Genomic DNA, 12,291 nt, shown 5'->3' with positions numbered 1-12,291 from the left:
TAGTGCCACTTGAAAAGTGGCTATTTGTTTTTTAATTAAAAAACCAGATGGAAGGCTGAGGTCCACTGTGCCAGATATACCACCAAGGCTGGCAAGAATAGGGAAGGGATGAGGAGTTAAATCAGGAAATAGGACTAGATGATGACAAGGTTGGATTTTAAAAGCTTATAATTTTTTTTTAATCGTTCACGGGATGTGGCCGGCACTGGCAAGGCCAGCATTTATTGCCTATCCCTAGTTGTACTGGAGAAGGTGGTGGTGAGCCGCCATCTTGAACCGCTGCAGTCCGTGTGGTGAAGGTGCTCCCATAGTGCTGTTAGGGAGGGATTTTGACCCAGCGACGATGAAGGAACGGCGATATATTTCCAAGTCAGGATGGTGTGTGACTTGGAGGTGGTGGTGTATGAGGGGGAAGACCGAGGGAACAAAATGAAGGAAAGAGTTTTAGAATTTCTGGGAACGAATGAGTTAGAGCAGCAGGCACTAATGAGTCTTTCTTTCAACACAACTGAGTATGAAGAGAGAGGAGAAAGAGGGTGCAGGAAAGCATGCTTGCAGTTTCGGGGAAACAAGAAAAAAATAGTTCAGCGAAGAACTGACCATAATATAATCAATAAAGCAGAGAAACCAGAAAGATTGCGACGAAGAAAGCGAGGTTGGAGGTTACAGGTGAGAGGGGAATAACCTACCGGTTAACAAACTTTGTCAAGAGATATAGGAGCAGTATTTGAACGTTAGACCGTGTTGGGCTTTATAGAGATTTAATACTTATTGAAGGGAAGCAACAGAAACAACTTGCATTTATAGTGAGCTTTTAATGTAGTAAAATGTCCTAAGGTGCTTCACAGCAACGTCATCAGAAAAAAATTGACACCGAGCCAAAGAAACAGTTATTAAGAGATATTAGGACGGGCGAATAAAAGTTTAGTCAAAGAGGTTGGTTTTAAGGAGCGTGTTAAAGGAGGAGAGAGAGGCAGAGAGGTTTAGGGAGGGTCTAATGAGAGTGAGGAAATTAAAGTAATTAATATTAATAAAGAAAAAGTACTGGAGAAATTAATGGGACTAAAAGCTGACAAATCCCCTGGACCTGATGACCTATATCCTAAGGTTTTAAAAGAAGTGGCTGCAGAGATAGTGGATGCATTGGTTTTGATCTTCCAGAATTCCCTAGATTCTAGAACGGTTCCCATGGATCGGAAGGTAACAAATGTAACGCCGCTGTTCAAGAAAGGAGGGAGAGAGAAAACAGGGAACTATAGGCCAGTTAGCCTGACATCAGTAGTAAGGAAAATTCTAGAGTCTATTATTAAGGACGTGATGACAGGGCACTTGGAAAATCACAAGGCAGAGTCAACACAGTTTTATGAAAGGGAAATCGTGTTTGACAAATCTATTAGAGTTTTTTGAGGGTGTAACTAGCAAGGCAGATGTAATATATTTGGATTTTCAGAAGGCATTCGATAAGGTGCCACACAAGAAGTTGTTACACAAGATTAGGGCTCATGGGATTTGGGGTAATTTATTAGCATGGATTGAGGATTGGTTAATGGACAGAAAACAGAGAGTAGGAATAAACGGGTCATTTTCAGGATGGCAGGGTGTAACAAGTGGAGTGCCGCAAGGATTAGTGTTGGGGCCTCAGCTATTTACAATCTGTATCAATGACGTAGAAGAAGGGACTGAGTGTAACGTATCCAAGTTTGCTGACGATACAAAGCTATGTGGGAAAGTAAGCTGTGAGGAGGATGTAATGAGGCTGCATAGGGATATAGACAGGTTAAGTGAATGAGCAAGAAGGTGAGAGATGGAGTATAATGTGGGGAAGTGTGAAATTATCCACCTTGGTAGGAAGAATGGAAAAGCAGAATATTTTTTAAAAGGTGAGAGACTAGTCAATGTTATTCAGAGGGACCTGGGTGTCCTTGTACACGAATCACTGAAAGTTAACATGCAGGTACAGCAAGCAATTAAGAAGGCAAATGGTATGTTAGCCTTCATTGCAAGGGCGCTGGAGTATAAGAGTAAGGAAGTCTTGCTGCAATTATATTGGGCTTTGATGAGACCACACCTGGAGTACTGGGCACAGTTTTGGTCTCCTTACCTAAGGAAAGATATACTTGCCTTAGAGGGGGGTGCAAAAAAAGGTTCACTAGATTGATCCCTGGGATGAGAGGGCTTTCCTATGAGGAGAGGCTGTGTAGAATGGGCCGATACTCTGTGATATTTAGCAGAATGAGAGGTGATCTCATTGAAAAGTTTAAAATTCTTAGAGGGCTTGACAGGGTAGATGCTGAGAGGTTGTTTCCCTTGGCTGGAGAGTCTAGAACCAGAGGTCATAATCTTAGGATAAGGGGTCGGTCATTTAGGACTGAGATGAGAGAAATTTCTTCACTCAGAAGGTTGTGAATCTCTGGAATTCTCTACCACAGAGGGCTGTGGAGTATATTCAAGACAGAGATGGATAGATTTTTGGGCACTAAGGGAATCAAGGGATATGGGGATCGGGCGGGAAAGTGGAGTTGATGTAAAAGTTCAGCCATGATCTTATTGAATGGCGGAGAAGACTTGAGGGGTCATATGGACTACTCCTGCTCCTAATTCTTATGTTCATATCTTCCAAAGCTTAGGGCTTAGACAGCTGAAGGCACAGCCACCAATGGTGGGGCGAAGGAAGTGGGGGATTTACAAGAGGCCAGAGTTAGAGGAATGCAGAATTCTTGGAGGGCTGTAGGAGTTTACGGAGAAAGGATGAGAATTTTAAGATTAAGGTGTTGGTGTACGGGAGCCAATGTAGGTCAGCAAGCACAGGGGGATGGGTGAACGGGACATCACGGGTGCGAATTAAGGTACAGACAGTAGAGTTTTGGATGAGCTCAACTTTATGGAGGGTGCAAGATGGGAGGCCGGCCAGGAGAGCGTTGGAATAACAACAGAAAATGCTGGAGACACTCAGCAGGTCAGGCAGCGTCTGTGGCGAGAGAAACAGAGTTAACGGTTCAGCTCGATGACCTTTCATCAGAATCAGAGCAGAGGAATAGTCAATCTGGAGGTAACAAAGGCATGGATGAAGGTTCAGCAGCAGATGGGCTGAGGCAGTCGCAGAGACGAGCGACATTATGGAGGTGGAAGTAGGCGGTCTTTGTGATGGAGAGGATATGGGGTCGGAAGCTCAGTTCAGGGTCAAACAGGATGCCAAGGTTACAAACATCTGTTTCAGCCTGAGACAGTGGACCGGGAGAGGGATGGAGACAGTGGACCGGGAGAGGGATGGAGACAGTGGACCGGGAGAGGGATGGAGACAGTGGACCGGGAGAGGGATGGAGACAGTGGACCGGGAGAGGGATGGAGACAGTGGACCGGGAGAGGGATGGAGACAGTGGACCGGGAGAGGGATGGAGACAGTGGACCGGGCGAGGGATGGAGACAGTGGACCGGGAGAGGGATGGAGACAGTGGACCGGGCGAGGGATGGAGACAGTGGACCGGGCGAGGGATGGAGACAGTGGACCGGGAGAGGGATGGAGACAGTGGACCGGGAGAGGGATGGAGACAGTGGACCGGGAGAGGGATGGAGACAGTGGACCGGGAGAGGGATGGAGACAGTGGACCGGGAGAGGGATGGAGACAGTGGACCGGGAGAGGGATGGAGACAGTGGACCGGGAGAGGGCTGGAGACAGTGGACCGGGAGAGGGATGGAGACAGTGGACCGGGAGAGGGATGGAGACAGTGGACCGGGCGAGGGATGGAGACAGTGGACCGGGAGAGGGATGGAGACAGTGGACCGGGAGAGGGATGGAGACAGTGGACCGGGAGAGGGATGGAGACAGTGGACCGGGAGAGGGATGGAGACAGTGGAACGGGAGAGGGATGGAGACAGTGGACCGGGAGAGGGATGGAGACAGTGGACCGGGAGAGGGATGGAGACAGTGGACCGGGAGAGGGATGGAGACAGTGGACCGGGCGAGGGATGGAGACAGTGGACCGGGAGAGGGATGGAGACAGTGGACCGGGAGAGGGATGGAGACAGTGGACCGGGAGAGGGATGGAGACAGTGGACCGGGCGAGGGATGGAGACAGTGGACCGGGAGAGGGATGGAGACAGTGGACCGGGCGAGGGATGGAGACAGTGGACCGGGAGAGGGATGGAGACAGTGGACCGGGAGAGGGATGGAGACAGTGGAACGGGAGAGGGATGGAGACAGTGGACCGGGAGAGGGATGGAATCGATGGCTAGGGAACGGAGTTTGTGGCGGAGTTTAACTGGAGAAATTATTGTCTCATCCAGGACTGGATGTTGGACAAGCAGTCTAACAACACAGAGGCAGTGGAGGGTTTGAGAGAGGTGGTTGTGAGGTAGAGCTGAGTGTCGTCAGTGTACCTGTGAAACCTACCATTTTTCTTCAGATGATAGAAATGTAATATCATAGAATCATATAGCACAGAAGGAGGCCATTCGGCCCATCGTGCCTAGGTCAGCTCTTTGGAAAAGCTATACAATTAGTCTCACTCCACTGCTCTTTCCCCATAGCCCTGCATTTTTTTTCCTTTTCCAAAATTCTATAGATTATGGAACAGTTCCTGCAGATTGGAGGGTGGCAAATGTAACCCCACTATTTACAAAAGGAGGGAGAGAGAAAACAGGGAACTATAAACCGGTTAACCTAACATCAGTAGTAGGGAAAATGCTAGAGTCTATTATAAAGGACGTGATAACAGGACACTTAGAAAATATCAACGGGATTAGACAAAGTCAACATGGATTTATGAAAGGGAAATCGCGTTTGACAAACCTACTGCAGTTTTTTGAGGATGTAACTGGTAGAATAGATAAGGGAGAACCAGTGGATGTGGTGTATTTGGATTTTCAGAAGGCCTTTGATAAAGTCCCACATAAGAGGTTAGTGTGCAAAATTAAAGCACATGGGACTGTGGGTAATATACTGGCATGGATTGAAAATTGGTTAACAGACAGGAAACAGAGTAGGAATAAATGGGTCTTTTTCGGGGTGGCAGGCGGTGACTAGTGGGGTACCGCAGGGATCAGTGCTTGGGCCCCAGCTATTCACAATATATATCAATGATTTGGATGAGGGAACCAAATGTAATATTTCCAAATTTGCTGACGACACGAAACTAGGAGGGATTGTGAGTTGTGAGGAGGATGCAAAGAGGCTTCAAGGCGATTTAGACAAGTTGAGTGAGTGGGCAAATACATGGCAGATGCAGTATAACGTGGATAAATGTGAAGTTATCCACTTCGGTAGGAAAAACAGAAAAGTAGAGTATTATTTAAATAGTGATAGATTGGGAAATGCTGATGTACAAAGGGACCTGGGTGTCCTTGTACACCAGTCACTGAAAGCAAACATGCAGGTGCAGCAAGCAGTTAGGAAGGCAAATGGTATGTTGGCCTTCATTGCAAGAGGATTTGAGTACAGGAGCAAGGATGTCTTACTACAGTTGTACAGGGCCTTGGTGAGACCACACCTGGAGTACTGTGTGCAGTTTTGGTCTCCTTACCTAAGAAAGGATATACAGGAAACTTCGCGATATCCGGCACCGACGGGACCGGCGTGATGCCGATCTATGAAAACTTCCGGACAGACCAGCGCTAATGTTGAAGGATATGGAGGTTTTCATCTCCGTATCTGACAACAAACACTGTTGCTTAGCAACAGCTTGTAAACAGTCGGCCCATACCTTGGAAGCGTCTCTGTAGCTTAGCAACAGCTTCAGAGAGGCTTTCCAGCGACTGACTGTTTAAAAAAAAATGCTAGAAGAAAAAAAAAGAAAAAAAACCTAACAAAACGGCTGCTGATTTCTGCCATTAAATCGAGGTTTCCAGACATACAACCTCCGGATAAACCAAAGTTTCCTGTACTTGCTATAGAGGGAGTGCAGCGAAGGTTCACCAGACTGATTCCTGGGATGGTAGGACTGTCGTATGAGGAGAGATTGGGTCGACTAGGCCTGTATTCACTAGAGTTTAGAAGAATGAGAGGGGATTTCATTGAAACATATAAAATTCTGACAGGGCTTGACAGACTGGATGCAGGGAGGATGTTTCCCCTGGCTGGGGGGGGGGGGGGGGGGCGTCTAGAACAGTCTCAGGATACAGGGTAGGACATTTAGGACTGAGATGAGGAGAAATTTCTTCACTCAGAGGGTGGTGAACCTGTGGAATTCTCTACCACAGAAGGCTGTGGAGGCCAAGTCACTGAATGTATTTAAGAAGGAGATAGATAGATTTCTAGACACAAAAGGCGTCAAGGGGTATGGGGAGAGAGCGGGAATATGGTATTGAGATAGAGGATCAGCCATGATCATACTGAATGGCGGAGCAGGCTCGAAGGGCCGAATGGCCTACTCCTATTTTTCTATGTTTTCAAGTATTTATCCAATTCCCTTTTGAAAGTTACTCTTGAATCTGATTCCACCGCCCTTTCAGGCACCACCCTTTCAGGCAGCGCATTCCAGATGATAACAACGCGCTCTGAGCAAAACAACTTGCTATCAGTAAAACCATAATAGTTTTTGTAAATGAGGATGTATCATTACCAAGTTTAAATTCCTCGTAATGCAGAATCCCGTTCCCGATCTTGTCGTACTTGCAAAAGATTTCCATTGCCTGTCGGTGGTGTGCCTTCAGCCACTTGTCCATTCGATCCAGGAAGAATTCATACTCTTTGTTGTCACTCTGGAAATGCTTGCCTGCCTTTTCAAGCTTCTCCTTTTCCAAAACACATACAACACTGACACGGACAAGGTTTGTTTTGCTGCTCAGATTCACAGAGACTATCTCTGTATAATATGCACAGGATGTGCTTTCTCTATATACTGCACATTCCTACATCCACATTTATAAGAGAAACTGCATATGTAAATTCATCATGCTGTAATTGTACAATTTGGCTTTTGGTGATGCTGTCATATTTCTGTGTCTTCCTCTCCTCTCACCCACTCTATCTTCCCCCTCACCCATCCTCTTCTATCTTTCCCCTCTGGCCTCCCACATCATTGTCCTCCCTCACTTTGGTCCAATTATTCCCCACCCTGGTCCAATTATTCTCCGCCCTCTAACCCCACTTGACCTGAACATTACATTTGGCCTTGATTCCCTATGTGCAACGTTGCGTGATATCAACTAACATATTAGTAAAAATGTTGTGTAGGGTGCACGCTTCCTGGTAACAAACCTTACTTCCTGTTGTCACTGTTTTTGACATTTAACATTCACCATTGTAAATTAATATGTCAACATTTCCTATTCAAGTTTGCTATTTCAACTGTCACAATGTCATTGCAGTTTCTGGCCACTAGGTGGCTCTATGACATGAGTTTCTGAAGTCTCCCAACTCTGTCATCACCTTGTATTAAAAAAATACATCTTTATTGAATAACCGTGGGCAACGCTATGGGAAATATAATAAACACACAGCCTGTTATCCTATTATAAGCTCAAACCATTGTGTGGAGCATGAATCTTGTGTACATGCTTGATGACATTGATTATAGAACATAAGAACATAAGAAATAAGAGCAGGAGTGGGCCATATGGCCCCTCGAGCCTGCTCCGCCATTCAATAGGTTCATGGCTGATCATCGACCTCAACTCCACTTTCCTGCCCGATCTCCATATCCCTTGATTCCCCAGAGTCCAAAAATCTATCGATCTCAGCCTTGAATATACTCAAAGACTCAGCATTCACAGCCCTCTGGGGCAGAGAATTCCAAAGATTCACAACCCTCTGAGTGAAGAAATTCCTCCTCATCTCACTCTTAAATGGCCTACCCCTTATCCTGAGACTATGCCCCCTAGTTCTAAACACTCCAACCAGGGGAAACAACCTCTCAGCATCTACCCTGTCAATCCCTTCAGAATCTTGTATGTTTCAATGAGATCACCTCTCATTCTTCTAAACTCCAGAGAGTATAGGCCCAATCGACACAATCTCTCCTCATAGGACAGCCCTCTCATCCCAGGAATCAATCTAGTGAACCTTCGTTGCACCGCCTCCAAGGCAAGTATATCCTTCCTTAGATAAGGAGACCAAAACTGTGCACAATACTCCAGGTGTGGTCTCACCAAGGCCCTGTACAATTGTAGCAAGACTTCCTTACTCTTATACTCCAACTCCCTTGCAATAAAGGCCATTTGCCTTCCTTATTGCTTGCTGTACCTGCATGCTAGCTTTCTGTGTTTCTTGCACGAGGACACCCAAAGCTCTCTGAACACCAACATTTGAAAGTTTCTCACCATTTAAAAAATATTCTGTTTTTCTATTCTTCCTACCAAAGTGAATAACCTCACATTTCCCTACATTATACTCCATCTGCCACCTTACTGCCCACTCACTCAGTCTATCTATATCCCTTTGCAGACTCTGTGTTCTCCTCACAGCTTACTGACCCACCTAGCTTTGTATCATCAGAAAACTTGGATACATTACACTCGGTCTCTTCATCTAGGTCATTAATATAGATTGTAAATAACTGAGACCCCAACACTGATCCTTAAGGCACCCCACTAGTTACACCCTGCCAACCTGAAAAAGATCTGTTTATCCCTACTCTGTTTTCTGTCCGTTAACCAATCCTCTATCGATGCTACTATATTACCCCCAACCCTATGAGCCCTAATCTTGTGTAACAACCTTTTATGTGGCACCTTATTGAATGCCTTTTGGAAATCCAAATATACTACATCCACTGGTTCCCCTTTATCTACCCTGCTAGTTACATCCTCAAAGAACTCTAATAAATTTGTCAAACACGATTTCCCTTTCATAAAACCATGTTGACTCTGCCTAATCATGTTATGATTTTCTAAGTAACTTGATGCCACTTCCTTAACAATGGATTCCAGCATTTTCCCGACGATTGATGTCAGGCTAACTGGCCTGGAGTTCCCTGTTTTTTCTCTCCCTCCTTTCTTGTAAAGCAGTTACATTTGTGACCTTCCAATCCGCTGGGACTTCTCCAGAATCTAGGGAATTTTGGAAGATCAAAACCAATGCATCCACTATCTCGTCAGCCACCTCTTTTAGAACCCTAGGATGTAGGCCGTCAGGTCCAGGGGATTTGTCAGCTTTTAGTCCCATTAGTTTCTCTAGTACTTTTTCGCTACTTATATTAATTACGTTAAGTTCCTCACCCTCATTAGACCCTTGGTTCCCCACCATTTTTGATTTGCTTTTTGTGTCTTCTACTGTGAAGACAGATACAAAATATTTGTTTAACATTTCTGCCATTTCCTTATTCCCCATAATAATTTCTCCGGTCTCAGCCTCTAAGGGACCAACGTTTACTTTTGCTACTCTTTTCCTTTTTAGATACTTGTAGAAACTCTTACAAGCTGCTTTTATATTTCTTGCTAGTTTTCTCTCATATTCTATTTTTCCCCTTTTTATCAATTTTTTGGTCAACCTTTGCTGATTTCTTAAACTCTCCCAATCCTCAGCCTTACTATTATTCTTTGCAACATTATAAGCTTCTTCTTTCACTCTAATGCTATCCTTAACTTAAATAACAACAGAAAATGCTGGAAATACACAGCAGGCCAGGCAGCATCCGCGGAGAGAGAAACAGAGTTAACGTTTCAGTTCTAGGACCCTTCATCAGAACTGGAAAAAGCTGGAGATGTAACAGATATTAAGCAGGTGCAGAGACGGGGCTAGGGGGGGTGGTGGTTAGGAGGGGAGGAAGGAATTGAAAGAACATACTGTGCTTATGTAAGAGGCAGGAAAGATAAAATGTTGCAAGTGGGAATGACAAAATCATACAGCATGAAAAATGGGGGCAGGGATTATTATCTGAAATTGTTGAACTCGATGTTGAGTCCGGAAGACTGTAAAGTGCCTAATCGAAAGATGAGGTGCTGTTCCTCGAGCTTACGTGGAGCTTCATTGAAACAATGTAATAGGCCGAGGACAGAGATCAGAGTGGGAGTGAAGCGGAGAATTAAAGTGACAGGCGACCAGAAGCTCAGGGTCACCCTTACGGACTGAACGGAGGTGTTCCGCAAAGTGGTCGCCCAATCTGCGTTTGGTCTCTCCAATGTAGAGGAGACTGCATCGTGAGCAGCGACTACAGTATATTAAATTGCAAGAAGTACAAGTAAATCGCTGTTTCACCTGGAAGGGGTGTTTGGGGCCCTGGACAGTGGGAAGGGAGGAGGTAAAAGGGCATGTGTTGCATCTCCTGCGCTTGCACTGGAAGGTGCCAGGTGAAGGTGAAGAGCTGTTAGGGGTGATTGAGGAGTGGACCAGGGTGTTGCGGAGGGAGCGGTCCCTACGGAATGCTGCAAGGGGAGGTGAGGGGAAGATGTGTTTGGTGGTGGGATCACGCTGGAGGTGGCGGAAATGGTGGAGGATGATCCGTTGAATGTGGAGGCTGGTGGGGTGAAAGGTGAGGACAAGGGGAACCCTATCGTGGTTCTGGGAGGGAGAAGGGGGGGAGGGGGGCAGGGGCGAGAGGAGGGGGAAAGGGGGGGGAGAGGAGGGGGGAAGGGGGAGAGGAGGAGTAGGGGAGGAGGGAGGGGGAGGAGGGGGAAGAGCAGAGGGAAGGGGGGAGAGGAGAGGGAAGGGGGGGAGGAGAGGGAAGGGGGAGAGGAGAGGGAAGAGGAGGGGGGAAGGGGGAGGGGGGAAGGGGGAGGGGGAAAGGGGGAGGAGCAGAGGGAGGCGGGGGAGAGGGGGAGGGAGCGGAGGGAGGGGGCAGAGGGAGGGAGGGGGAGGGGCGGGGGGAGTGGGAGGGTGGGGGAGAGGGAGAGGGGGGTGTCAACTGAAAATTTCTAAATTGAGATTGATAGATTTTTGTTAGGCAAGGGTATTAAGGGTTACGAAACCGAGGTGGGTAGATGGAGTTAAGATACAGATCAGCCATGATCTCACTGAATGGCAGAACAGGCTCGAGGGGCTGAATGGCCTCCTCCTGTTCCTACGTTCCTTCCTAAGAATTCTCAAGCTTTCCGGTCTAGATATGACGGTGTTACCGACTGGGCAAAGCTGACACAAATAGTAACCTGTACCTCATGAATTGGAATAGAATGATCATACTTACTCTTTCTCTTTCCTCTTTGGTCATTGTCTGTTTTGTCTTCTTTTTCTTTATATTCTTTATCTTTGCAATTCTTTGAGGACTGGCTTCACTTTGGCTCTGTACTTCCTTGGTGTTAACAATTTTCACTGCGACTGCTGTCTTCATATCACAGGCAGGTGTAGAACTTTTGGAAAAAGGGATTATGCAGAGTTTTTAATTCCTGTAATAAAATCATTCCTATCCTGAAGCTTCAAATATGGATTGCACATTTCTTCACTTAACTCCATCATTAACCAAAGCCTGATAATCTCAGTCTACATTCTACCTCTCAGAATGCTATAATCCACCGAGACAGTCTCTGCCGCCCACGAAACTGGGTACAGCATGGGTTAGATACAGAGCAAAGCTCCCTCTACACTGTCCCATCAAACACTCTCAGGGCAGGTACAGCACGGGTTAGATACAGAGTAATGCTCCCTCTACACTGTCCCATCAAACACTCCCAGGGCAGGTACAGCACGGGTTAGATACAGAGTAAAGCTCCCTCTACACTGTCCCATCAAACACTCCCAGGGCAGGTACAGCACGGGTTAGATACAGAGTAAAGCTCCCTCTACACTGTCCCATCAGACACTCACAGGGCAGGTACAGCATGGGTTAGATACAGAGTAAAGCTCCCTCTACACTGTCCCATCAAACACTCCCAGGGCAGGTACAGCACAGATTAGATACAGAGTAAAGCTCCCTCTACACTGTCCCATCAAACACTCCCAGGGCAGGTACAGCACGGGTTAGATACAGAGTAAAGCTCCCTCTACACTGTCCCATCAAACACTCCCAGGGCAGGTACAGCACGGGTTAGATACAGAGTAAAGCTCCCCCTACACTGTCCCATCAAACACTCCCAGAGCAGGTACAGCACAGGTTAGATACAGAGTAAAGCTCCCTCTACTGTCCCATCAAACACTCCCAGAGCAGGTACAGCACGGGTTAGATACAGAGTAACGCTCCCTCTACACTGTCCCATCAAACACTCCCAGGGCAGGTACAGCACGGGTTAGATACAGAGTAAAGCTCCCTCTACTGTCCCATCAAGCACACCCAGATCATGTATTAGAGCGAGATCTCTCTTGCTATGTTTACTAGTTTCTCTCTTTTTCTTTCTAGTTTTTCCTGTTGCTCTATCTTTACCTGCTTCTTTCTCCGTTTCTCTCCACTTCCTGTTTTTCTCTCCTCTCTGATTCTCTCTATCGA

At 46.5% G+C, this 12,291-nt stretch overlaps 1 protein-coding gene across 4 annotated transcripts in view; it reads right to left on the bottom strand.

Annotated features, from left to right (window-relative positions):
* LOC147102977 (uncharacterized) overlaps positions 1-12,291 on the bottom strand; it is a 128,174-nt gene that overhangs the window by 4,806 nt on the left and 111,077 nt on the right. For 3 of the 4 annotated variants that reach the window (XM_085963987.1, XM_085963988.1, XM_085963986.1), the window contains 2 exons: positions 11,059-11,221; positions 6,559-6,730 (listed from right to left, as the gene is read on the bottom strand). In XM_085963987.1, coding sequence (XP_085820113.1) covers positions 6,559-6,730; positions 11,059-11,202 — 316 coding nt within the window. In that variant the 5' untranslated portion in view covers positions 11,203-11,221. The remainder of the gene's footprint in view (positions 1-6,558; positions 6,731-11,058; positions 11,222-12,291) is intronic. The other variant, XM_085963989.1, reaches the window with a different exon arrangement.

This window comes from Somniosus microcephalus, chromosome 21, assembly GCF_052327205.1.
Source record: "Somniosus microcephalus isolate GS21.2 chromosome 21, FLI_Smic_1.0, whole genome shotgun sequence".
Classification (NCBI taxonomy): domain Eukaryota; kingdom Metazoa; phylum Chordata; class Chondrichthyes; order Squaliformes; family Somniosidae; genus Somniosus; species Somniosus microcephalus.
Note: the sequence above shows the minus strand (reverse complement) of the source record. Positions and strands in the feature narration are given on the sequence as shown.